The sequence below is a fragment of the Phaenicophaeus curvirostris genome, chromosome 10 (genome assembly GCF_032191515.1).
Source record: "Phaenicophaeus curvirostris isolate KB17595 chromosome 10, BPBGC_Pcur_1.0, whole genome shotgun sequence".
Lineage (NCBI taxonomy): Eukaryota > Metazoa > Chordata > Aves > Cuculiformes > Cuculidae > Phaenicophaeus > Phaenicophaeus curvirostris.
This window is the reverse complement of record NC_091401.1, coordinates 19532668-19558656: the sequence shown is the minus strand read 5'-3', so window position 1 is coordinate 19558656 and position 25989 is coordinate 19532668. Positions and strand designations below refer to the sequence as shown.

Sequence of the window (25989 nt, the reverse complement as noted above, 5' to 3'; positions counted from 1 at the left end):
AACAATGGAAAGTCTGAGGAGTGAAACGTAATCCAGGAAGCTTGCCAAGACAAAGCTGGCCAAAGCAACCCATGCAGCTGCAACTGGATTTTGAAATTTCAGACTTTGCAGACTTTCACAACAATTAAACTGAAATTTGCTAATGCATAAGATAAAACATATTCTTTTTATTTATCTGCTTTTCAATGCTAATAATCCAAAACATTAATAACTCAACACTTCTGTAACTTAACATCCTGATATTTTATCTGCAAAATAAGCTGGTTTGTTGTTCCCTGAACTTATGAGGTTTGATTTCCTACAGATTTGTGCTTTTACCATCAACACCACCATAATCCCAGGTTTTCCGCATGCCCTTTCTGATCCACGCAGCTGTCATGAGACAGTCAGTGCTATGACTTGTCCAGAGTTTGTGACTGCTGCTGCCAAAAAAACTGTGTATTGGCTGAGTTGGTCTGCCCTGACCTCAGTGAGGACAGATGCTCAGAGCAATTGTATAAACCACCTTTGTTTAGGGAAACAGACCAGTCCTTTCCTCTCTCCCCTTATCGTGCAAAAAATAAACTTAGATTGAATGTCAGTGTCACTTTTCACAAAGGAGTGCTATGTTTTCTGTGAGCTCTGCTTTTAAGATGCCAGGCTGCACGGTCACATTGACAAATGGAGAACCCCACTCAGAGCTCTCTGGACTTACCCTTGTATTAATCAAATCTAGTGGACCTGATATTTCCCTTGCAGCACGTTCTGCTTCTGATGGATTCTCAATTTTGCAACAAACTACATTGTACACTTGGGTTTAAATGTGTATCTGCTCCTTTACCTTGGCAATAAGGAAAACTTAGATATCAATTTAGTCCTTACATTCTTGTAGAACTTGGACTAAAATTGGACAGATGAGGGTTACAGAAGGTTATTTAAAATAACATGTTTGTGAGATGTCTGGTATTTTACACCGACAATTAAAATGGGGCTGTCCTGGGTGTCACTCTTGCAGTGAGTTAGAATCATAGAATCAAAGAATCACCAGGTTGGAAAAGACCCACCAGATCATCAAGTCCAACCATTCCTATCAAACACTAAACCATATCCCTCAGAGCCTCCTCCACCTGTCCCTTAAACACCTCCAGGGAAGGTGACTCAACCACCTCCCTGGGCAGCCTGTTCCAGTGCCCAAATGACCCTTTCTGTGAAAAATTTTTTCCTAATGTCCAGCCTGAACCTCCCCTGGCGGAGCTTGAGGCCATTCCCTCTCGTCCTGGTAGCAACTTAGGCTTTTGGGCCACCCTGCTGGAAGCAGCAGTGAGGTGTGCACTACACATCTAGTTTGTGTGATAGAGGCTTTCCAGATTTTGTCCGGGGAAATGTACTTTTCCCTTTATGTTTCTCAATCACCAACTAAAAGCCAAGAGTTACCAGGGTCAGCTATGTCCCAAATCACCAGGTTAATGATAGTATGAAATATTATATCCCCCTGCCTCTCTTTTGCCAAAATATCGTGCTCGTTCCTCTCAAAATAAAGCTGTGGTCACCATGATTGAAGCGCCTGTGTACTCCTGGAGATGCTACTTGAGTTCACTCTGCCAGGAGAAAAGAATGGACTCTGCAAAGCCCTTGTTCACTCTGGATCCTGTTGCCAACAGGCTAAAGGAAACCTGGCAACCTACTCCTATCCATCCCTGCAGCTAAGATGTTTTCAAAGGTGGCAATGTGTCCACTTGTGCTTGTAGTAAGGAGGATAATTTTGGAAAGCAAAGGCCTTGCTGCAGGGACGACCATCAGTGACTGATGGAAATCCACTGAGACAGGAATGGACCTGGGTCTCTCTGTCACCACAATACACAGAATCTAGCTTTGAACAAAAGATTAGCTGTAATAATGAAATTCAATAACTGAAACACGAGGTTTCACAGATAAAAATGATCTTTACGGGGATTTATAGTGTAAAGTTTTGCTTTGCCTAAGTACTTACTTGATTACCTAAATAATGTACAATCATAGAGCAAATCTTAGAATTAATTTTCCCCCATGGAAGTGTAGACATGTGAAGGCTCTGGACTCTTTAAAACTCTTTTGTCAGCCACAGACATAAACAGTATAAAGTCCTTAAGAGCATGTGAAATCTGCTGTTACCTGTATATATGTGCGTTACGTAATCAGGGTGCTTTTTAGCAAATATCTCCTTTATCTTGTTTATTTTGTCAGCCTTGACTTCTGTCACAAATGGTGTGTACATAACGGAAAATGATACTTCTCTAGTGATGGCTTCTTCAAACATAGCCTAAAAAAGGCAAAGAATCAATACATTTCATGTTGGTTAATGGCTAGTTAAAAAAAAAAGAAAAATAATTACTTTCACGGATGATATTTTCCCTTTAATAATTGCACAGTCATGAAAAGATAACATATTTTGGTCTTGAATATTAATTTGAGGGGAATTTAAATTAGTTCCAGAAAACACTGCCTATCTATACTCAGAAAATCAATTTAATGGAGAAATAACATTTGTAAACAGTTTTCAGTGCAGCAAGCCTATGTCTTCAATGAGGAGAAAAGTATTAGATAAATTATCTTTTAGACGGAAAGAAAAAGTGATTCCATGCTCTCTGAAGGTCACGCCTTTCATCTGAGGGTTTTATTCAGTCCTTGGGAGCTGGTTAAACAATACTAACCATTCATATTACCCCTTGGGTTGGCATGAATCAGAAACTGTGCCTATATGGAATATTAGTCTTAAAATATTGCATTTAAGCACCATTTGCATTAAAAGTAAAATTCACTCCTGTGCAGAGGGCAACACAAAGCTTATGAACCTTGTCATCCTTAAAAATTATTAAAATGATGCATTGTGCTGGTCTTAGATGGAGAGGTGGATTTCACACTCAGTGGACCCCAATGAACCAGTGCTGGAACTGCCAGGAGGAGTTGCCAGCCTGGAAACAGCCTTGCTTGGTAGTCTTATCGGTCAGTGCAAGGGAGGTTGAGCAGCAGTTCCTCCTGGGCTTGGGTAAGACCACATTCAGCACTGCTTTGACTGCATCTGTTACTAACAAGGATTTTGTCTTCTTGACATGGGCAGTTCTTTCTGGAAACTGGGGAAATTGAAGGACTTCATTGACGTGTCTTGGCAAAAGTGTGAGCGTGTTTAACAGACACAATGCTAAGACAAAGTTAATAGAGATGGTTAGAAGATATATATTTTTTAACAGGCTGTATGAAAATCTCAGATCACTTTCTACACTGAAGTGATTCACAGAAGGCATCATTATGGGACTAGCTTGGCGTTTTATTAACAAGTCCTTGCTTTTGTTCCTCAGTCTATCCTCCACCTATGTAAAACTGTCCAAGACATAGTTTGCCTCCATGGGTCATTAGTTTAGCTGATGACTACTCCCACCAACCCACAATGGAAGGTTGAGAGTGCCGAGTTAGGTATCTTTGTCCTTCTCTTTAATGACTGTAGACAACAGATCCTCTGACATGGTTTTATGCCAGTTTATTTCCATCCCGTTTATTGGTATGAGGTGTGCAAAAATACCATAGAAATGCTATAATTGTTCTGAGCAGATATTGGGATAGGTTGCCATACATGCACCCTGAGTGCTCTTACACTGAATGCTCTGCCTGGAGGTCAAGGGTGTCATGGGGATTTGCTTGTATTTTAGATTACTATATTTAGTCAGCCTCTTATCCTGCATTTCATGGAATAGAAGCAGTCTGGAATGGGCAGTATTTAGCCTTGCAAAATTAACAAGCTTCGAATGTGTGATACTATCATGACCACCCAGGGCAGTAATAATGTGTATACCCAGTGAGGAGGAGTTGCAGCTTTCCATGGGCACAGCCATGTTATCCATGGTTAATGCCACAGATCTGGAGGTATTGGACCAGAAAATAGCAAGTGTGTCATCCTGCCAAGAGCTCGGGGGCCTATGAATTGATCTGCACCTGTTCCTCCATATAGGAATACTTAACAGTCTGCGCTGATTTATAGGAAAGTGATTCTAGGATTTCATATTTTTATGGAGTTTAATTATCCTGTCCTACAGACCCCTTAGAGGATCAGTAGCAAAACAAACTGATGTAGCTTTCCAAGGTATGTTTTTAAGAAAGCAGAGGCCTACTTGTTCAATTTTTGCTGAATTTCATTTGTAAATAAAGGCACAGAATTAGATCAGCCTTATTTTGTGTGAGATGTTGGGTATTCTCCTTATTTTCTATAGTTTGGCTGTCATTTCCTAATCTGGATTAATACAAGCATGTGAATGTGGTTGTGCGTGTATCCATACACTTCAGATTTAAGATACACGAGTGAGGCAGCGAGAAGAAAAAGTGAGCAGCTAGACTAGACAAATTCTATATTCTGTCTGCAAAGTTGTCTTTGGGCTTTATCATCCTCAAGGACAGTTCAAAGTCATGCCTGTAATATCTCTGCATCGCCATGTACCCAGGTCTACTCTGCGCAGTATGCAAATAGTGACCAGCTCAGAGGGCTGATGGTAAAATGGTAAAATGGGGAATGGTAAAATGTCAGCCAATGGGGAAAAGAATAGATCCGTAGTTTCTGGTCAATACTGCCACTGAAGGTATTATTATCACCCAAGAGTATTTTTTCCCCCAAGCTACTGACCCTGGACATAGATGCTATTTCTTTTATTATCCTCTTGGATTTTTATGGGGTAAAGTCTTTAAGGACATAAAACTTTGGCCCATAAAAACTTTGGAGGAGAAAACTTTATATGATGAAATCTCTAAGGATTTTTCTGCTTAGGCCTTTATGCACTGAAGTCCATATCTGCAGGTGAATATCTGGCAACATGTCTAGGAAACAGGGATGTCTACAAAACACAATCTGTTGTGCTGTGCACCATGCAGCTACTCAAGATACTGTCGCACTGTGGAGAGGATTGCAAGGGTTTCAATGGACTTAAAAGAATCCTTGCAGAGAGGACAAGACAACTGATGTCTTATCACTTGGTGCTACACCCCTGCCTTCAATTCCAGCAGAGTTAGTAGAATTGAGTCCTTGAAATGACCTTAAACTATAACAAATTGCTCCTCTAGCAATGTACAATAGTGTAAGGACTATGATTGACTTGAGTCCACTGAATTTAGTGGTGTACCTCAGCAGTGGACAGTATCTATTGTTTCAGCAAAGATGCAAGAATTTGCTCGAGAAAAGGCTGCAAAGTAATGTGACGATAGGGAAGATTTCTTTTTGTAGTTGTGGGACTGACATGTCATGAAGTTTATATCCCTGATTTGGAAGTGTGGGGAATTGGAGAAAGTCTGCAGAGAAACCATCTGGAGACAAAGTATCTCAAGGAGTATTTATATTGTCAGCACTTCTATTAAAATACCAATGAAATCCTTCATGTTACACAAGCGTTCACAAGGTTTGAGGGATGTACATTGCTATCATGACAATTAAAGAGCCAAAAGATTATACTAAACAACAAACTTTGTTTTCAGCAAGCATTTAAACATATATTTGACTGAACACTACATACTCCTCTGAGAACTTTAGCTCTGTGATATCCTTACATTCTGCCATATCTAGTAGTTACATTTCACAGATCTTTTAATAAAACTTAAACTTTAGCCTAAACAGTCCTATATTTTCTCTCCAACACCCACTAAAATTTTGTTAGGTGCTCATAAAATGAATAGGTAGATGCACAAGAAAGAAAGCTTTCCCATGCCAACTTTTGATGGCAAATGATATAACTACTTCAATATTTTTCTAAGGCTTTTGCCATTTTGCCTGCTTAGAGCAGACATAGAAGAAGAAAAATGGCACTTTAGCAAAAAATTCTTCATAACAGTGACAGTAGCTTTCCCGGCCACAGTCCCTAACCTTAATCCTCTTTAACTACAGAAAGGTTTAATTTGGAAAATCCAATTATCTTGACATCTAGAATTAGCCAAAAATTTAGATATCTTCCTAGTGCCTTATCTTGCAGCTGCAGTGCACACTCAGCCACTGTCTCATTTACAGTACAGCAGGAATTGATGCTTTTATTGATGATTTTTATTAATGCAATGATATCAGTCAGGGTAAAGCCATTAGCGTCTTCTATGAACTGCTTCCACTCTTACACTGGTAGTTAGAATTATGGGTGCACTGCAGTGCAACCTATGTGCTTTTCTCTATATCTTTGCAACCATAAAGAAGTATCTGGCAGCCCTGCCACTAGGTCTGTTCCTGTTGTGATATGAATATCTTCTCACCAGCATGATCTTCTTACATCATTTTTATTTTTTTTTTTCTGCAGGGAAAATAAGTAGACAGAATGCCAGAACATATCCTTTTCTCAATATGTTTATGTTATGAATAAATCATTTATTATACAATAGAAGAAAACTTCCTGCTTATCTGCCATGTAATGCCTCCCCATTAATATAGGTCACATCAAATATCAGCTTATTTAGGTTCTTAAGTTATTAACGTATTTAAGTCTCTGTGAGTTATTTTGTATGCAGTCTATTTTGAAAGCGGATTTGCAGAGTGCCACAGTGATAGATCTGTGTATTCTGCTGACTTCTGAAAGGCAGAGGCAGATGTATTGCAGATGGGTTACTTTAGGCTTCAAGATCTGTTTGATACTCCAATAAGTATCTGTTTATACTCTGGGAGGAAAGAAATCCATGCTTTGTATCCTTCCAAAGAAATCACTGTTCATTAAAGAAAACCCTGGGATACGTAGAGTATGGAAAATGTTGAGGCTGCTCTTGAAAATCCCTCTCTGTGATGCCAGCAGGTGGGGAAGCAGGGACTGAGCACAGGCGTAGAAGTACGATCCTAGTTCAGGGAAGCGCTCTGCCCACAAGCCTGTCCTCCAGTTTCACAAACTCTCTTGAATGGGAGTCCTCAGCTCTTGTTTCACTTGGTACCAGCTGAGAATCTTACAATTTCATCCCAGCACAGGGGAAAATGTGAAGGATTTCAGCGTTTCTTTGCTATGGTGGGGAAACTCTGAGACCAATGAAATAGTGGCTGTATTTGCTTTGCAAGGCTGATCCAGATCATTGACAGGGTGAGCCCCTGTTACTGATGAAATTATGGATTGCTGTCAACAGGAGCAATTATGTGTATCTGTACCAATCAGGAGCTCTAGCTCCAAGTAGCCCTGCAGTGGTATCTCTTGCCCTGGGCTCCTATCCCTGGGGCCTCCCTAGGATGCTGAGATAAATCTGCAACAGGGCAATGAGGTGGTGGATGCAAACATCAAGAGAACCACCTCCACAAATGAGCCAGTTATCCTCTGCATGAAGCTACTGGCCAAATCGCAGCCTTTAACCTATTTTGTTAATCTTGCCCCTTTCTTAACGGTAAGAGAGTTTTCTCTCTTGAGAAATACCCTGATTCCAATGAGGCAGTTCACTGTGACTGCTCTGGGCAGCAGGACTGCCCTCCCAGCACTGGGAGATGCCTTTCACCATCACAAGTCCTCAGCAGGTGTTAGGTCATCTCTGCATGGCTCATGTTATGCCAGGAATAGGTCACAGTTTAAACAGCAGTGGGTTGTTTTTTTTTTGTGAAAGGGGATTATAAACTGTGCTCAGCTGAACAGCTTTGGCAGCCTGGGCTCAGAGGGACATCTTAACTCAGACAGGCAGGTCTAAAGGTTGAGCGTTGCTGAGAGCTTTATGTGAATATGGTCAGAGCCGCTGGCCAACACCTAGATACTGCATCCATCTGGTGATTGAGGCAAGTGCTTGAGAGACAGAGAGTGACCCTGGCTAGGAAATGCTCTTGGGAGAAATGTGGGATACTTGCTGTAGGGTTTTTTTTCAGGGCTTTTAGTCCCAAAAGAGAAAAAAAAAAAAAAAAAAAGAAAAGGAAAGGAAACTAAAATGCAGAAACTAACTGAAGGATATGTCAATCTTTCCTAGCATTGAGCTCAACATCTTTTGGGAACTTAACTTAAATGTGAAGAGATGAATCAGACAGCTAGAGATGGTGACTGATGTGGTTAGCCTGTAAAATGGACAGCATTGTTCAACGGGGCAGCGAAAAATCGTGCCTGAGTCATCGCAACAGCACACTACTTTATGTGGCTGAATGGCTGCTAATTTAGTAGAAGACAAGTGGACTGTACATAGAGATGTTTCTGAAAAGTGACTTTATCTATTTTTGTGTGATGTCCTTTGTAGTTCTTCAAGAGCAGATGTACAGATAGAAAGCCACATAACCAGTAATGATCCTGGGAACAGCACAAACTCCTGCCTGTAGCTTCCTCTCCCCAAAGAAAGGAGATGGTGTACAAAAAAAAGGAAGAAGATAATGAATGTGTCAGTTCTTAAAGACTCCTGCAACTCGAGGGAACAATAAGAGCCCTAGAATAGCACAAAATGGCTGGTTTTCTCCCTGATTTTCCAGGTTTCTTCTGTAAATCTTAAAAGTTCTGCTTTGCAACCCAGTAAAACCCAGAAGTAATTGAAAATTCTGCTTCTGAAATATGCACATTACTTTTGAGCTACCCTGTAGATTTTTTAAATGGTCTGTGGTTTGCTGGCCAGGTTGTTACTGTTGAGTATCCTTGAGCATGATTTATGGGCCTCTCTTAACAGTTAAAACTCTAATTGGGTTGGTATGTGGTTTCATATTGGGATTTCACCAGCTACCAACTGCAGCAAGGTGTGTGTTGCCCATATCATTCAGCTAGTTTTAAATAAATCCATCTTTTCTGAAATTAGAGACAATTAATGTTTTAATAACTGTGACATTTAAACTAATAACTTCTCTTAATATGTAAATATAAGTATGATTCAAGCAACCCTTATTCTAGAATGAATGATCTGGTACCAGAAAATTAGAAGTAGGTAGAAAATATATGGAGGTTGATATTACTAAAGAAGAAATAACACAAGAAAAATGTTAAATACCTTGGTTTTGTACATGTGGAATTGTTTTTGGAATGGAAATATCAGCAATAACAACAGCAATAAAAAGCTCCCAAATCAGTATCAAGATGATAGAAACTCTCTGTTATGTTATTTTATTTGCCTTCTCAATCCAGTTTTCAATTACTCCATATTTTTACTAGTGTACCTTAGAGCAGAATGAAGCTGAATTTTTGCAGCTGAGTATTATATCTCACAAATAGTGTATTCCAAAGTGAGACTGCTCCAAATCCCTGAAATGGCATACATTCAAAGAAGCCCATTCTGCTTTGAAAAAGTCTTAATATTTTTCATTTTAACAAGTTGCTTCAGCCAAGATGCAACATGAGAACATAGGAAACCCATGAACTGGTCAGAAGGTGCACTGAGACCACCTGCACAACAATGCAGTATCTAAAGAAGAACTGATCTTCCTGCTGATGGGCCACAATCTTTTTGTTCTTCTAACATGCAGAGCGATGGAAATCATTACATCCCAATTTTCCACCAGAAAATTAAAAGCTCAGTGCTTTAAGGCAAGTGTTATTCTTCAAAATGGCCATAGATACAGAAGAGGATTACCTATTGTTTTTTATGAAGAGTGATAAAGCAAAAGCTCTCTCTTTTTTTGACATGGGAAAATTAAAAATTAATTCTTAAAGTAGCAAGGAGTTCAACTGACCTCTGAGCCAGTGTAGGCTTACGCATAATTAGACACTCACTTCTGCCTGTACCCACAATGGCCAGTGACCACAACTGGGTTTTACACCCAGATTTTATTAAAGAAGGAACTCTTCTGCAGTGAAGTGTGGCACAGCACGATCTACTAAAGTAGCCTCAAGAACTAATGGGAAACACATTTTCTCAGTAATATGATGGCCAGGCTGCCCAGAGAGGCTGCCTGTCAGCTCCTATCAGTCATTACATTAGGAGGACTGCAAAACATCTCTGCTGTTGCCAGCTTGGAAACCTCACTCTCCATAGCAGGACGGGGGTCAACCGTGAACGCACGGGACTGCTGATGGGCCTCATCACTGGCTGAGACTGTGGAGGCAGCTCTGGCTACCAAGAGTATTTTTTTTCTTTTAACTTTCTTGGCTTGGATCATCACCTCACAAGGTGTGAGATGAAGCTGAGCTCTAAAGGAGTTGACAGCATTCATTACTGCACTGCTGGTGTTCAGCCACCTTGTAAGGTTGGGGTATCGTTTGTTTTATTGTGTGATGTGCATATCACTTTGTGCTTGCAATGGTCCAGATTTTTGAAATGCAAGCACCTGGTGTTCATAACAGCAATGAGAGAGCAAAACAAATGTCTGAATACCCAAACCTCCATGTCAGCCAAGGCATGTGTGCTACTGAAAGCTTTGTCTGTGACTTTCAGTTTAGCTGACAGGAATAGTCTCAGAAACATAAGTTCATGAGCTCTGTGTGCGGCACTGATAGAGCCAGTAATTTCAGTGTGCTAAAAGCAGCTCTGTGGTGGCTGCAGTCTTGGCGGAAACACTAGGGTTGAACTTGACCTAAAGCTAAAAGCCCAGTTTACTCCAATGCAAATTAAAGGTCTCCATCTGAGCTCTAGCAAATACACATTGGTTGTGTTATGGAATGTAGGCTTTTAGTACAGGTGGTTATAGAAGCATAAAGATATTAACCTACAAGCTTTGAAATGCCTTTCTGGGTTCCACTATTTTCTGCAACATATGCATTGCTGGTGCAATGGCACTTAGTGGAAGACTTAGGTTAGATGGGGTTGACTTCGGATATAAGTGAAGAAGAGATACTAGAGCTGAGCCTTTAATATAAAACAAGCCACATTGTTTTCACAATAGAATAATAAAAGGAGTAAATTTGTATTGTGCTAATGAATTAAGCTGGAGATATTTATAAATTAGGCAATACAGGCATTTTATACTAAGATGTCTGTGCCAGATATTGGTGAAATCAGACTGTGATGTTCAAGATTTGCAAAGTTAATGTTTGACAACATTGGGCATTTTATATACTTTTACTCATTGAATGAAACATCCAGCTTATATTGCAGTCTTTAGCCAATGGAAATAGTTTACAAAGGTGTGAGTAAAAGTGGACACTTTGGAGAGGAACTCTTTCTACGGGATGAAGTATCTCAAGTCTCTTGTTTGTTTTGTTATTAACAGCTGAGAAATTGCCTTGCTGACAATACATGCTAGGGAGCTTACCTGAACTATAGTAATAAGTAAGTTTAAACTGTCTTGCTGCTATCACTTTGAAGAAATCTACTTAGTAATTTTTACATTATTATTTATTGTGATGAACTCTATTTAAACAGTTTATTTTCAATCTAACAGCCAATATACAAATCATCCAGTGCATATGCTGTAGTGGGTTATGAAAAAAAGCTCATTCATTTGATCATATGTGAACTTGGAATGTATATTTTCAGTCCATGGAATAAAATATTTAAATGAAGAAAAAGGCCCCACTCACTGAATAATATTATCCATTGCAAATTACATTTTCACCTCTCATCAGCATTATGCCTTTATCTCAGAGTGGAATGGAAGAGTGGGTATTACTATTCAAAACCAACACAGGGCATTAGATATTACATATAACTGTACAGAAAATCCAGAAATAGATTGTTTACTTTGAAGGAGATAATCAAAGGAAGCTAATGAAAAAGCTAATCAAAAACAATATTTAAAGTTGCCTGGGTCATGATCCATAGATATATGTATATATATAGGGAGAAGACAGCAAGTACTAAAGGATCTTCAGACTTTCAGAGTTGAATGCAAAATGTAAATTGTTGGAAGTTTGGACTGGACAAGTAAATTCCACTTTGTAAACTAGGGAAGAAACAGGTGACAACTATGCAACAAATTGTCTACTAGATGGGTTATAGTCGATATTCTATTATTAAACTGTTTACATTGGCATTGGGTAACTTTCTCAATTTCAGTCTCTGCTTTCCTCTTTTGGCATGAATGTAGGAAGGTAAAGGTGCAATTCTGAGGTGCTTTTATGCGGGAAGTCAGATAATTCATCAATATGAGTCCATCTGGCTTTAAAAATATGACAGTACAAATCTTGCAGTATGCCTAAGAGGATGTAGGAAATCACATGGAACAGATTACTGTTGAAAAAGAAGAAATATGCGTAAGTTAATAATGAGGGGGATGTTCAAGGAAGAGTTTTGAAGAAGGAGAACTCCTGGTAGTTGATGTCAGAGATAGGAGATGTTCAAAGGAAAGTACATAACCAAAATCGAGAGAAGAAAACCAAAGGAGATACAAGATAAAGACCACTCTGAGCACAGGAATAGATCAGGAGAGAAAAAGCAGTGATTTAGGAGTAGGTTAAATAATAAAGAGCTTTGCAGATGTAAATTAGGGGCCTGAATTTTTTGCAGAAAATTGTCAGCTGAAAGATTCGTGTGGTCTATATAACATTTTGAAGCCATGAAAGAAGTAGAAGACAGCCTGTGAGGAGGAAAAACCTTTTCCAGTAGTTAAAAGAATCATGAAAAGAAGAAACAAAAGTAGTCAGTGACACACCAGATGATTATATACATGACCCACTGATCAAAGCAGAGTGTGACATATCTAATCTGAAAATCTTTCTTTACAAAAGTAAAAAACAAACCATCCTGTTCCCTATCCCTTCCTCCTCAGAAAATTTTGCTCATCATTGCAAGCCAACGCTAGTGAGTTCTGGGGCAGAGAAATAGTTAGCAAGAAAAGCGTGCATCAATAGCTGTTGCTTTGGTTACAAAGGCACATGAGCATGTATAGTCGTGACAAGTTATTTTCAGCTTTACACCATGAAATAGAGAGAATATTAATGAAAAAGCTTATGATACCTCTGCTTGGTCTCTCTGTGGTGGAAAGTCCCAGTGCAGTATCACATACATCATACTGCATCATTGTTGCTATGTGCTCTAATGACATTGAAGTCACCCCTGATACCGAGTGCAGAGAACTCATCAGCTTGGGAAGGAAAGGTTGTTACTGGTGCTGGGGATATATCTTCATGAACAGCATTTCTTAAGTGCTAGCTATTAACCTGAGTGCGAGCAGTACTGGGCACCCAACTGCCTCTACTGTGTGTGTGTCAGCATATAGATACTGTTGAATCCTTAGCCTAGCCCACGCTAAGGCATATGCACAAAAGGCACAAAATTGCAGAGCAATTTCTGTCTCCCAGCAAAAATCAAGCACAGTGGGGGATCAAACAAATGGTTAGATCTCTACTGACATTTCAAAGCTTCTGCAGACAAAGATGACAGCAGCTCAGTTTCAGGAGAAAGGCAGAGAAGGAGTGGGAATAGGGTACAAAGAGCATGGTGGTGCTTCTTGGTACCATGGGGGTCCAGGGAGGCTCACACATAAACTCTTCTTCAGAAAAAAGAAATGAGCTGGAGAGAAGTAGAGGCGAACCTGGCTCTTATCAAAATTCTTTGGCCCTTGCTATCTATTTTGTATGCTGATGCTAATATTGTATGCTGATGCTAATGGCTGGAAGCAATTCAGCAACTTCACTTCTGGCCTGGTTCATTCCCACCTCAATCCGACCATAACTTCTTGTTTAAACTCTGCAAGGAGGCACTATGATGAATCTTGTCCTTCATACAACTTTTTTGGCTGTCTTACATAGGACAGTGTGAACCCCTGGGGAAGAGGACAGCTAAGACAGCTCTTCCTTTAAATTCTATTCTTTGAGGCTTCATGTCCACGACATCAAGAAGGGAAGTAAATGGATACCAGTGTTAAGAGACAAAAAAAGACATTCCATTCGAAGAAATGACCCCTTCACAAAACCTGTTTGTGAACTCAAGATTTTAAACAAGTCTGACCCAGTGGGTGAAAATATCAAACTGTTCTGTACAGAAGAAAATCTCTGCTGGAAAGCATATAAGAAAGTTCATAGGCACTACAAACACTAGCCCAGTGGGTATTTCTCTGAATGAGATGCACTTTGCACTCACAGCAGTACTGAGATTCAGCAGCTCCCAAGACTGAGATTTATTCCATTTTGCCAATAAGAATGCAACTAATAATAGTTTTAAAAAGGAAGAATTTACTGTATGAATGAAGGTAAAAGACTAGATTCTGATCTTACTTATTCTGGCTTATGTCAGACCACTTATTTTACACCACTGCCTTATTTTGCACCACTTCACATAAAGTACAGATGTCAAATGTTCTCACAGAATAAACCCAAAATACGCGAGATCAGAATCAGATTCTGAAATTTTATCACAATGGACATATATTCTGCCTAGTATCATTAAATTCCTTGTATGGGCAAGGGGGACCTGAGGGCTAGGTCAGCTCTGGAAGCCAGAAGGTTCTTTCACTGCCTGAGTCCCAAATGCTGTGCTGTGAAATGCACTTTGATCACATTGAAACCAGAGGTGTGAAGGCTGGGACACCACTAGCAATGATAAGCTCCTGCAGCAATAAACCTCTCCCACCAAAGGATCTAGCATCCTTTCACCTCTAAGCTTGCATGAGAGCTCTCCTCAGAGCAGAAGGTGTATCCTTAAACTTAAATTTGTGCTGATGTGGCTGAACAGCCATCTCAAATAAGTATCACTCAAGAGACGAGCCTCATTGAAGTCAATGGTCTACACATAAGTAATCTTTGTAGACTGAGGTCTTACCCAGCCATCGTTCACAGGGCATATAAGGTTCCTCTGAGACTATTCGTTACAGCCATTTTTTCCTCCCCTTCCGGTTGAAGAGTTTGGAAAGGTGTCAGAGGATTAGTATCATGCAAATTGCAAAAGAAAGTGTCACTAAGCTAGGACGACTTCACAAAAAATAGCTTAGGGGACTATGCAGTATCCAGAATTAAATTTTATAGCAGTCTATAAAATTGAAGTATGAGCCAAGGGTTAACAACCTTGAATTTTGCCCTTAAAATTAGTCCAAGAAAATCTACTTCATTATAAATACAGTAGTACTGTATAGTGTCCTGTTGATTGATGTGCCCAAGAGCTACCTTTGTCGGCAGTCTTTTAAGCAGTAATCCTTCATTTTGGTCTTAATAGTGAGATAGGCACCTCCTTCCTCATTGGGCTATCAATTTTTACCTGCCAATACAGTTTGATGAGCTTGCTTGTATGCTGCTCAGTGCCTCCTGTCAGCCAGTATATATAGTCAGCAATCATGGCGCTCCTGATGACAAAAACAAAATGAATGAGTGTACGGGGAGAGAAAGAACATATATAGCAATATTTAAAGGAGGCAATATTAAAAAACTGTAACATGAAGTTTTATCAAAAAAATTACATATAACTCTCAGTCTTTGTCCAACTTTAAGATGAGCATTAGTAAACATTTTTTAGCTAGATAAACTAACTTCAAGCAAACAACCCTACATTTCCTTTTAATAGCTTTTTAATATTTTACTCTGAGCAAATATTTAGTGACTGTTATATGATATTTTAGTCTAGCTTTTTTTTGCTCTGAAGTATTTGTGGGTGAAATACATGTGTTTCTTCCAGGACAGCATCAACATGTATAGCACCCTGTAGCTTGGCAGTCTGAGAATATCACTTGTCGATGGCAAAATCAGACATAGTTTACCTTGAATAAACTATAACTTAAACCCCTCCCCCCCAAGTAATCAGCTGTCTTGCTACCTAATTGAGTATGCTTTAGTACTCCCACTGTCTGTGACAATCATTGCATTACTCTTTCTAGACTGAAGGATATTAAAAAGTATTGTGCAATGGATATTAATGCAGAATCTTAACAGATTTTAAAAAATCAGTTTGCTTTTATGGCTGCCTCTCCACACTGCTCTCCATTTCCTTTCCTCAAGAGATTCCAAATCCAATTAAATGTGACTAGATGTAATTCCAAATTGTCACTTTAGTCAATTAAACATATTATAATCTTGTGTACCTAATTACCAGCACCAAAAGTTTATTTGTTGATGTAGTGCTATCAATGTGTACTTCTGCATGTTCCCCTTATCATTGCCTATATATTAATTGTGCTTTGACATTACTGTAAATTGAATTTGAAATTTCCCCCTAGTTAAAAGTGTCTCACAAACAGTAATCCCAATCCTGCTGTAATGCCCTTTCAGAATGTTCTTTCCAAGGCTGTATTATGTTCTTAATGAGATATAACAAAAAATACACAGATTTAACAATAAACATTACAAAGCTGTCCCGGTATCAGGGGGTAACATATTGTCACAAACAGGAACTAAGTCTTCCCTTAGATGTTCTCTTACAGCTCCCATTAATTTCACTGGGAGAAAAGCAATTCAGTAGGATCCATGGATTTCTGCATAAGGACTGGATTTAGCCATAAGCTTTATGCCATGCTCATTCAGATCATTGGCAAAAATCCTCTTGATTGCACTAGAACAAAGAACAGTTTCTAATTGAACATCGTTAGTCCAGCCGGCACAGAATGAACAAAGGATGAAATCCTCATTTCCTAGAAAATCATTGGCAAAACTCTCATTGACTCACAGTGGTGCCAGGGTTTAATCCCAAGAATGACATATGGGTCCTGTGGATGAAGCAGAGAAGGTGATCAAAGCATCCAACTTTGCCTGCTTGGCCTGCCTATGGTTTTGAGGAAGGATCTTCACTGTGCCCTGAGGTGCAAACGGGAAATAACTATATGGCACAAAATTGAAGACTTTGAATGATCTGTTGTGTTATTCTTTGCCTTTGATCTACTGGAGGTGGTCTGTGAAGCTGTCAGCTCCTGTGCCAATGGTAATGACTAGTCCCTACCATTGTACATGAGTGGTGGTGGCCTCCTGAGACCATTTCATCAGAAAGAAGGAACTTTCAATCTAAATTTAGAGCAATTCTCAAGCACTAAAGCCTTGTTTTTGGAGTCAAAGGACATTTGCAAGTGGTCACTTATAATTTGGGATCCTATAGATGGATCACTCCCCGACTGCTGTAATTTCAAAGATTAAAACTGGCAAATCCTTAACCTTGAGCATCACCCTGTTGACGTCTGCTGCGGTGAGAGCACTGCCGCGGGTTGAATGCAATCAGTCAATACGGAGACACCCACAGTATGCTCTGCTATCACTGCTGCACTGGCAAAGTGAGCATTCATCTCACCATTAGCACAACATGATATCCAGTTCGTGACCTCCCACTCCTCAGTGGTAGCCAGTGCTTTCTTCTCCCAGCCTGAAATCACTTTCAAAGGTAGAGGTGTGTACAGAGCCCTGGACAGACCTGGATTCAATTCTCAGACAAGTTGCTTCATCTTCCTCTGATTGTCAGCATCAGCTGTAAAATGTGGATGATCACATTTGATTGAGCTGCTTTGGTGTGAGAGTCCTCCTGGTGCAATCTTTTTGCTAGTTCTTTGCAGCATGTTCAGCCCAATGTCACTGTGATCGTGGCAGAGGTCTCCAGGCATTGCTGCACTCCAGACAAATGCCTTTCCTCTTTATTCTTCCTTCTTAATTTGTTCTTATTTAAATAATCAGAAGCACACTTAGATTTCCAGTGGTCGTGTTTAGTTTTTCAGCATCTGCTTTTATCCCTGCTGCTTTCTCCTGTATTGCTGTGCACTACATCAGGAATGGTGAGACATATACATAAAACTCCCCTGAGTCTTTCGAGTGCCTCCATCCCAGTTTGACTTCTTAGTTCCCTGGCCATCAAGGAACACACACAGGTCAGGACTGATGCTTGCTACTGTGACCTTGGGGCTTACAAGGGACTTAAAAAAATCCACATTCAAGAGAAACACAGGCATTAAGGTTCTATGTGAATGTCTACATCGAACCCCAGGTGTGCCAAAGTCAGAGTTTTCTTTGAATGCCTCCAAGGCTCAATTCACAGAACAAAATGAGACATGTAGTAAGATACTACAAATATCCAGATGCAGGAACACAGGTGAAATTAGAATGTCTGAATATGGTTACAAGGGTGGGCACTGAAACATATTTAGGGACCTAAATGCTTAGAAACTAAAGGACAAATCGAGATATTTAGGCAGATTAAAAGCCTTGTTCCCACTGAAATACATGAAGGCATAAAGCATGAAGCTAGGTTCTTGGCTACCACTGAGTACCTGTCCATGTGGCCCATAAAAATCCAGGTAACAAAGACTTTCAGTAAGAGACTTATAAGTGGATGAGACACTCTGAAATGAGACTTAAGTAAAATGTTACTTAAAGAAATTCTGGTTTTGAAAATATTATTTATGATGCTCAGCCAGCGATTGAACTCATTAACACCTTTTTCTCTCATCATGTTATCAACTTGGCATATTGATACATTGTACATAGGATTGTATATACACAACTATATTAGTGTTTCAGTAGTATGTAAGGGCCAGAGTAGGTTCTTTCCATCTCCTGCAGTCACAGATCCTGGAGAAATGGGAGCTTGTGAAGAGCTGGATGGAAAACATTTCAGTATAGGTCACTTGGGATCAGCTGTTACATCATGTGGGGACTTTGGAAAGTGATGTCAGCCAGCAACAGACCTTGCCCTGATTTGTACCTCTAGAGTGATACTTAAAAGTTCAGCTTTGAACCTTCCTAAGTACAAGGAACATAAGGTGCAAAAGAATGGGAAAATAGATCCCATTTACACTATGTAATACATTTTTCTGGATGAAATGACATGGTTTATTTTTATAGTTTTTAAACATATTCACAGAATGGTAGAAGTTGGAAGGGACCTCTGGAGATGTTCCAGTCCATCCCCCACTCCAGCACTTTCACCTAGGGCAGATTGCACAGGAATGTGTCCAGGAGGGTTTTGACTATCTCCAGCGAAGGAGAATCTACAGACTTTCTAGGCAGCCTGTTCCAGTGCTCTGTCACCCTCACAGTAAAGTTTTTCCTCATGTTGAGGTGGAACTTCAATATTGGGATTTTAAAGGTAAAATACATTCTCTTCCTACATCTTATGCAATCACTTAATGTAATAGACAGAAGTCTTGGACTCTTATTTACAGAACCATCTGCCAAATTTGAGGTACTAATTCAGAATACTTAAAAAATGCCTGAATTTTAGGTGTGCAGCCCACCAAAGAGCTCCATTTGATATGAGAACTAAAATAGTTCTGATAATACACCTCCAGGAACACCTTACAGGTGCTGGAGAAAATGCGACCCTTCCTTCTTTCAAAACAGGAGGCCTTATATACAATTTTTTTTTCCCCTAGCTGCTAGTTTGAGCCAGTATGAACTTCCATAACATAACTGAACCCATCTGGGTTAATGTAGTAAGCCTGGATTCAAAGGTGTCTTGCAATATCTGCTCAATCTGGCCACTTGGTGGTGCAGAACAATAAGATATAATTCTCTACTTGGAAGCAACGAGCACACCACAGATCCTGAGCTGTTTCCCTCAGCCCATCTCCACACAGGTGTAAGACTTGTAATAAAAGAGTCAAAGGTAGCTTTTGCTGCACGGGCAGCTGCTGACCCGAATAACCAGCGTACAGACAAATCCTTCACAGCAGCCACACGGGTCTGTGGCAAGAAAAACGGAGACACCTGGTATAAGAAATAGATGGAGATTTCTGGAATGCAATAGTGTTAAATTGCCAAAGAAGACAAGAAAATAGCATTGTTGCTAAATGCTTGTGTGTTCATTTACCACTGTAAGTACTGGAAAACGGTCATCCCCTTCGGTCTTGACTGCTCCCCTTGAGCACAGAGACCAGAGAGCCCTGAAGGGGAGAGGAGGATTTCTCTGTGGATGGCAGAGCCTTAGAGATAATCACAGCCTATGCACATTAGGAGTAACTTTCACTCTTCTGTGCTATTCAGCCCCAATGGCTGCTAAGATCAGGAGGCTGCTAAGTGGCAGAAAATTACCTTTGCTCCCTACTTCAAGTGATCTCACCTGGATCTGCAGTAAGTGGTACTAATAAAGGCTTCAGCCACTACCAGGGAATGTTAGCCCTCTACAGGCCTACTGTTTGGGAAGGGTAAGTGTTATCTCTGTTTCTTCAGTTTTACAAGAACTTTAATATTTCTGTTGTGGACATCTGGGTATTTGCAATCTCTGCTGTAATAGTGCTGAGGCTGAGAGAAAAATTGCAAAAGAAACTTCTGTTCTCTTCTGGATGACCTTTCTTATTTTCTGCTGAGATTAAAGAATGGAAAATGATATTTTTTAACCAGAATAAGTAGGAATTATTTATTTTTAATGCAATTACCATCATAATTTTTTAACACATCCACATAGCCTAAATAAATGTAAGCCCATAGCTTTGAGGTTATGGAGAAACTTAGATACCGCTGGATGATGAGAGAGAAACAGAATTCCAGAATAGTGAGTAGGAATGAAATTATTAATATTGGGATTTACCTATATGTAGACTAACTCCCAGTTGGGCCAAAAAGTTGTTACCTATGCAAAACACCTTGATGCTGCTAATTCCTGGAGAGGATTGGCTAAAACGCTGTTTTAAATATTTCATCTATGAACTCTAAATGCACTGGGAATCCGCTATAAAAATCTTCTGTCCTGCCAAACCCTTCTAGGTTGGTGATGTGTCACTAGCCCATTGCTAGAAAGCAGAAATAAGATCCCTTCAAGGAAAATGGCACCTACATTTAGAATATATTTATTCTATTTATTATGATCTGTCTCATTGTTTCTTGCGTGTAGCTTTTGTTTTTTATGCTGTATTGAGATTGCTATGCAGTGATAACGAATATTTCTCATTTAATGGTAACTGCTGTGTAAGAACATGGAGAATGCTTTAAAAGTGTGAGCTTGAGTGATGCACGGGGAAAGGGCAAGCCTTTTAAAATGACAGAGGATGCTCAAGGACACAAGTTGCCAAGCCCAACAAGATCTTGGACACCCTATCTCCTGGTATGAAATAAGCAGTGGTCAGTATGGATGTGCTGTACAGACTCCAGGAGGTGTGGGATGGGGTAGTTGGGATGAACTCTTTCTAAAAGAGATGGAGTGAAACTTTCAAGGGGTTGCAGTCCATGCTTGTTCTGGACTCTGTGGCTGCTGCCTGCCCTGCTTTCTTATATTTTTGTACTTCGTGATCCCTGGGTTATGGACATACATTGTGCTGTCGATGTGTGGATTTCCTTCTGGCAGTGGGTGTGGAAAAACTAGCATTGAAGGCTGCCTCTTGCCTCTGATGTGACCCTGCCTGAGCAAGGTGGTGTTTGACACCTGGATGATCTTGAGTGATACAGAATAATGTGTGTACTGCAGAAATATAATGGCTCGTAATTTCAGACACAAACATCATATATTGGTGTCAAATTAAATAACAGGCTGTGCGGACTTTCATTTGTACTTTGACTGATCCCAGCACATGTCAAATCTGCTTTCCTAAACCCGATTTATAAAGTGTCCCTTTCATAGCATTATTCTGGGGGGGAGAAGGGTCATAAAACTAGGAGGAGCTCTTGGCTCCCTTCAGGTGCATGTGAAAAATGGATCCATTTACTTTCCTGGTCCTGGGCCATGTGTCTTCCCTGTGTGCTGTGCTTGTTGGTGGAGAGGGTGCCCTGGTCCCTTCTAGAGCCCCTTCAGAGGCCAAGGTCCTGCGTGGGCTGGTGTGTGCTTCTCCTACCCCCTGGTGCAGGGCTCTGACCCCTGGCAGATCCCGAAACTGGGGTATAAACCTAGCCCTCTCCTTGCAGGTGGGCGGCAGGACTCCAGAGTGATCCTCTCAGTGGCGGTGGGTGGGGGAGTTGCTATGACAACAGGGTTATTTTTCTGCTATTTTTATTTTTTTGTTTATTTCAGTTTAGAAGAACTGAAACAATTAGGATAGCTTTCCTCGTTTTCTCCCATGAGGAACCCTAGGCAAGACGCAGAGGCTGTGGAACGGCTGCAGGTGTGTGGAAGCAGCAGTCAGCTGGTGCCTCCTTGAGCTCGTGTGCCCAACCCCCAGTATTTATGTCTCTGTCCTTTGCAAAACAAACCAGACACAAAAACTTATCCAAATTATTCACCTAGATTTCTTGCATTACATTTTCAAGTCTGACTAAAAGCCCTGCACCCTTACTGAAGGCTGATGTTTATTTGCAGACCTAGTTTGCTTTTCAACTGACGGGATTATTTAGATAATTTTTTTTAAGCAGGAATATAAAAAAGCTGAGTCAGCCATACCACAGCTATTAAGATCCTGAAACTCCTTCATCCTTAAGGATTGCTTACCCCTGCTCTGGGAAGTCAGATGAATGAGTTGTTTGTTCTGGCAGAGGGACAGCCTGTCTGTTTTCCCCTACATGTATACAACTGATTTCAAGTCACTAGTGTTCTAGGTGGTGATAAAAGAGCTATCTTAAGCTTTTTTCGCAGAACCCAGTGACACTGTTAAATCAGTACAGTGTTTTGAATAGCAGAAACATGGGGGCAATAAAGCTTAATGAGAAAAAGAGGCAAAACCCTTTCTGTACTTAAGACTCCTATTTCAAAGCAAATAGGTGGCCATATTTTTCTGTAAGTTACAAATTTTCACCTTCCTACTGATTCAAGGCTATTCAGTATCAGCAATAGCTGGAACTATTTGAGCAAAAAAGAAAAATTGCTTTCATGTGTTACTGCTTATCTGGTCAGACCTTCTCCTGTGGATGTGTAACAGGCAGCTAAGGGGTCACAGCCTGTGGGCTTAGTGAGTTGAAGGATGCATAGGCTCTCATGACTCTTCAGGAGATTTTAGGCTCATCCTTGGATGCGTTGTCCTTTTCTAGCTTCTTGTCCTTGAATGCAGGGGCCAGTGTTTTGTCCGCCCTGTCCTTAGAGGTAGTATGGACCTCTGAAGTTCTTCTGTGGCTTGTACATCTTCTTACATATGCTTAACCATTTTCCTCTCTGAAACTAGTGGTCCTTATATTGCCTGGAAGGCAGAGTTCTCCTTGGCCTTCTCCAAGAGCATTTTCTCAGTTTTGGGACAGACATCAGACCAGAAACCTTTCTTGAACTTTCCATTCTCGTTATTAACTGATCTTTTGATCAGCTATGTGTCCTTTGATAGGGTGCTTCTGGTAGCTGCTATTGGAGGCTGATCCTAAACCTAAATGCCTTCTAATACCTAAAAATTCCTGATAACTTCCAGGCTAAATTTATATATAACACCTCTATGCCCATTTGTTCAAAGGCCAAGATGGTCTTTCAACTGAAATAGGTTTTCTCCTTTCTGAGGTTTAAATCTTTACTGTGATTGTCAAGAGCAGTCTTCTAAGATCAGAGACACCAATAGAGGAGAAATATATTTACTAGCTGACATCTTAGTAAAAGTGGTTGCAGCACTTTGGAATTCATCATTTGCAGATGCTGCGACCCCACAGTGGTGTTTCTAGGATTGCTTTACAATGCCAAATGGCCTTAGGCTGAACTCTACATAGGGGCATCCTATCACAGAGCTGTCCTGAAAGATTTGTTTTATGCAGCTGACAAAATTCAGAAGTGATTCAGATATGGGCATATCAAACTCTTTACATTAATTCAGATGTCCTTGCATTTAGATTGCTTCATATGCTTATTCTCCTGACATTGGGCTGTTCTAGTGAAAAAAATATGCACAGAGAAACTTGAGAAATACTTGAATTACAGTTGATCCTGTTTTAACCTATGGCATTCTCTGAGCCAAATAATTTGATCTGGTACATCCTTGGAGACAAAATCTCAGGGGAATCACAGCTTGATAGGTAGGCTGAGTAAAATATGATTATCCATGCTACTTTTGCCAAGCAGAACTGTTCACAACTAGCCGCTCCTATTCACATACCCAGACAGTGTTTGGGGTGTATTTAATGGACTAACATAAAAATCACGTGAGGGGGGGTGAAGGCAAGGGATACTTGAAAGCAGACAATGGAATAGAGTGGCTTTGTTCTTGAGCAAAAAGCGAGCAGAAATAAATGATGGCTTATGCTAACAAAAAACAAGTTTGTATTTCCAGGAACTGCAATCAAGTATCTGTATGCTGTGGTCTATCTGTAATGAGCAGAGTATATTCTGCACCATTAGTGGGGTTCAGTTAAGACCAATGGCTCCAGTGAGATGACAGAAGTAGTGCCAAGCTTAGTTTAACACAATCTGCAGAAGCAGCTCTGCACAGTTGCTATAACACTATGTTAAACTAGGCTAAACTCTGAATATTGCTATAGTCACTGCTTTTTGGAACCACTCTGAATTCAGTCTGTCAGAATGTTCCTCTCCTTTACACAATACATAATCTCATTTAAAATCATCTAGCTTCCTGAAAGCTACTCAATGTGGGGGGGGAAAAAAGGCTGACACAGTTCCCTCTTGCCTGCTGATGTAGTAAACTTACTGATTGCTTATCTGCAGTAACACCAACCGCTTATTTTTTTTTTTAAAAAATCATGTTTATGAACACCTTGGTTCATACTGTCTTCTAAAATAGGGGCATTTATATGTATTTCTTCTTAGGAAATACCAGTTTCTGAGAGTGTATTTTTTTATCATTGAAGATTTTTTTTTTAAATAATAACAATCTGACTTCAAGGGAAAAGCCCTCCTTCCTGCCCCACGACACCAAGCAATTCACCTTGTATCTCTTCACCTGTGGGGATGCTAATGATTTTTTGGGTTTGAAAGTAACCTAGGCAGATTTGCCATCTGTTATGAAGCAGAATACTCTCCTTATACAGCTCTGTAATGTTTGACTAATCAGTGGACCTCGGCTGCTGGTAATTCAGGAGATGACAATTTATCTCTGAATCAATATCCCAACAAGGTTTGAGGAAAAAGAGACTGTTATCAGTGAGATATAAAAGGAGGTCTAGGAACTACCACATCTCATTGGTTTTCAACATGTTTCACTTTCTTAGTTTGAAACAGCTTTGTTTGAAATGTGAGCTGTTTTTCAAAATAATAATAAAAAAAGGATGTGGGTGGGTTTACTATGGAGTCAAATAATTCAGGTTCATCTGGAATCATATTTCTAAAGAAATTTGGAAAAACTCTCCTTGCACTGGGGAACAGATTTCTTCTCTCTGTCCTGATGTATGAAAGCTAGTAGAGATTACTTTGAAATAATCTCAATGTGTGTCCTGCAGAAGGAAAAGTGCTTGTCCTGGAGTTTTTGGCTGAAGTCCAGGACAGAAAATTGAAGTTCATCTTCCCAAATCCTCTCTGCAAGTCTGCTTGGATAAAGTCTTCTTCCACTCACTGTAAAACTGTGTTGCTGCTGTTTTAATAGCTTCAGAGCTCTACTGCTAGCATCCATCTTAAATGATGAGCAAAGCGACCCTTTTCAGTCTCTTGTCTAATTTGCACTGACTGTTCTACCATTAGTTAGCTAATGATTTGTGAAAAAAATTTGTGATAAACCTTGTGGTCTTCAGCTGAACAGTCCTCCGTAAGTGTCTGATGTTAGCACTAATGGTGATACATACCAAGTCACCACTGCATTTCCTCATGCATTTCTTTAATTTAAGCATGTTAAGAGGTTAAACTTCTGCTGTATGCTGAAAGTTTTAGGTTTTGGCAGCATTAATGCAAGCACACAAGCAGAACTTCCTCTTCCAGGCATTCCTCCTGCCAGCAGTTCCCGTTCACACCAGCAGTCTCATCAGCTGCATGCTAAATTTTGCAGCATACCACAGTGTGCCCTGAGAGCTCAACTATTATTTTTTTTTCTTCTTCCCTTCCCCCTTCCCATCCACTCAGAGCACACTTGGGCTTCTGCTCAGGGTTACAGGGAAACCAGGGAATGGAAGATCACATATGCATGTAACTTTTGCCCTAGCACAGCCCTGGGACTTGACCAGGGCTCACCCCATGCCTGAGAACAAGAAAATGCTTCTACATGCACTAGCCTAACTGCAACTAACGACATAATTGGGATTATTCATGTTACAACAACTGGGAGATTTTGAGCTCTGCTGCGTGTGAGATCATATCCACAAATCCAATGTGAAGCTCCCCCCCCACTGATTTTGGAAAAGCCTGGATATAAGATGATCCCCTTACTACTGAGAGCTGGAATGGAATAGATATAGAAAAACTATTAGAAATCCACAAGCAGCTGAGTACCTCGCAGCTTCAGAGTATCTTTCCAAGTACCGAAAAACAGCAGCTTGGCGCAGGTGGTTCCGGAAATAAGCGGGGTTCAGAATAATGCTCCTTAAAAGATGAGAGATAGACAAGTTC

At 40.2% G+C, this 25989-nt stretch overlaps 1 protein-coding gene across 1 annotated transcript in view; it reads right to left on the bottom strand.

Moving 5' to 3' along the window:
• Positions 1-25989, bottom strand: part of SPATA16 (spermatogenesis associated 16) — a 77699-nt gene that overhangs the window by 24881 nt on the left and 26829 nt on the right. Inside the window, exons 3-5 of the mRNA XM_069864571.1 lie at positions 25873-25962; positions 14962-15046; positions 2131-2278 (exon numbers count right to left, since the gene is read on the bottom strand). Coding sequence (XP_069720672.1) covers positions 2131-2278; positions 14962-15046; positions 25873-25962 — 323 coding nt within the window. The remainder of the gene's footprint in view (positions 1-2130; positions 2279-14961; positions 15047-25872; positions 25963-25989) is intronic.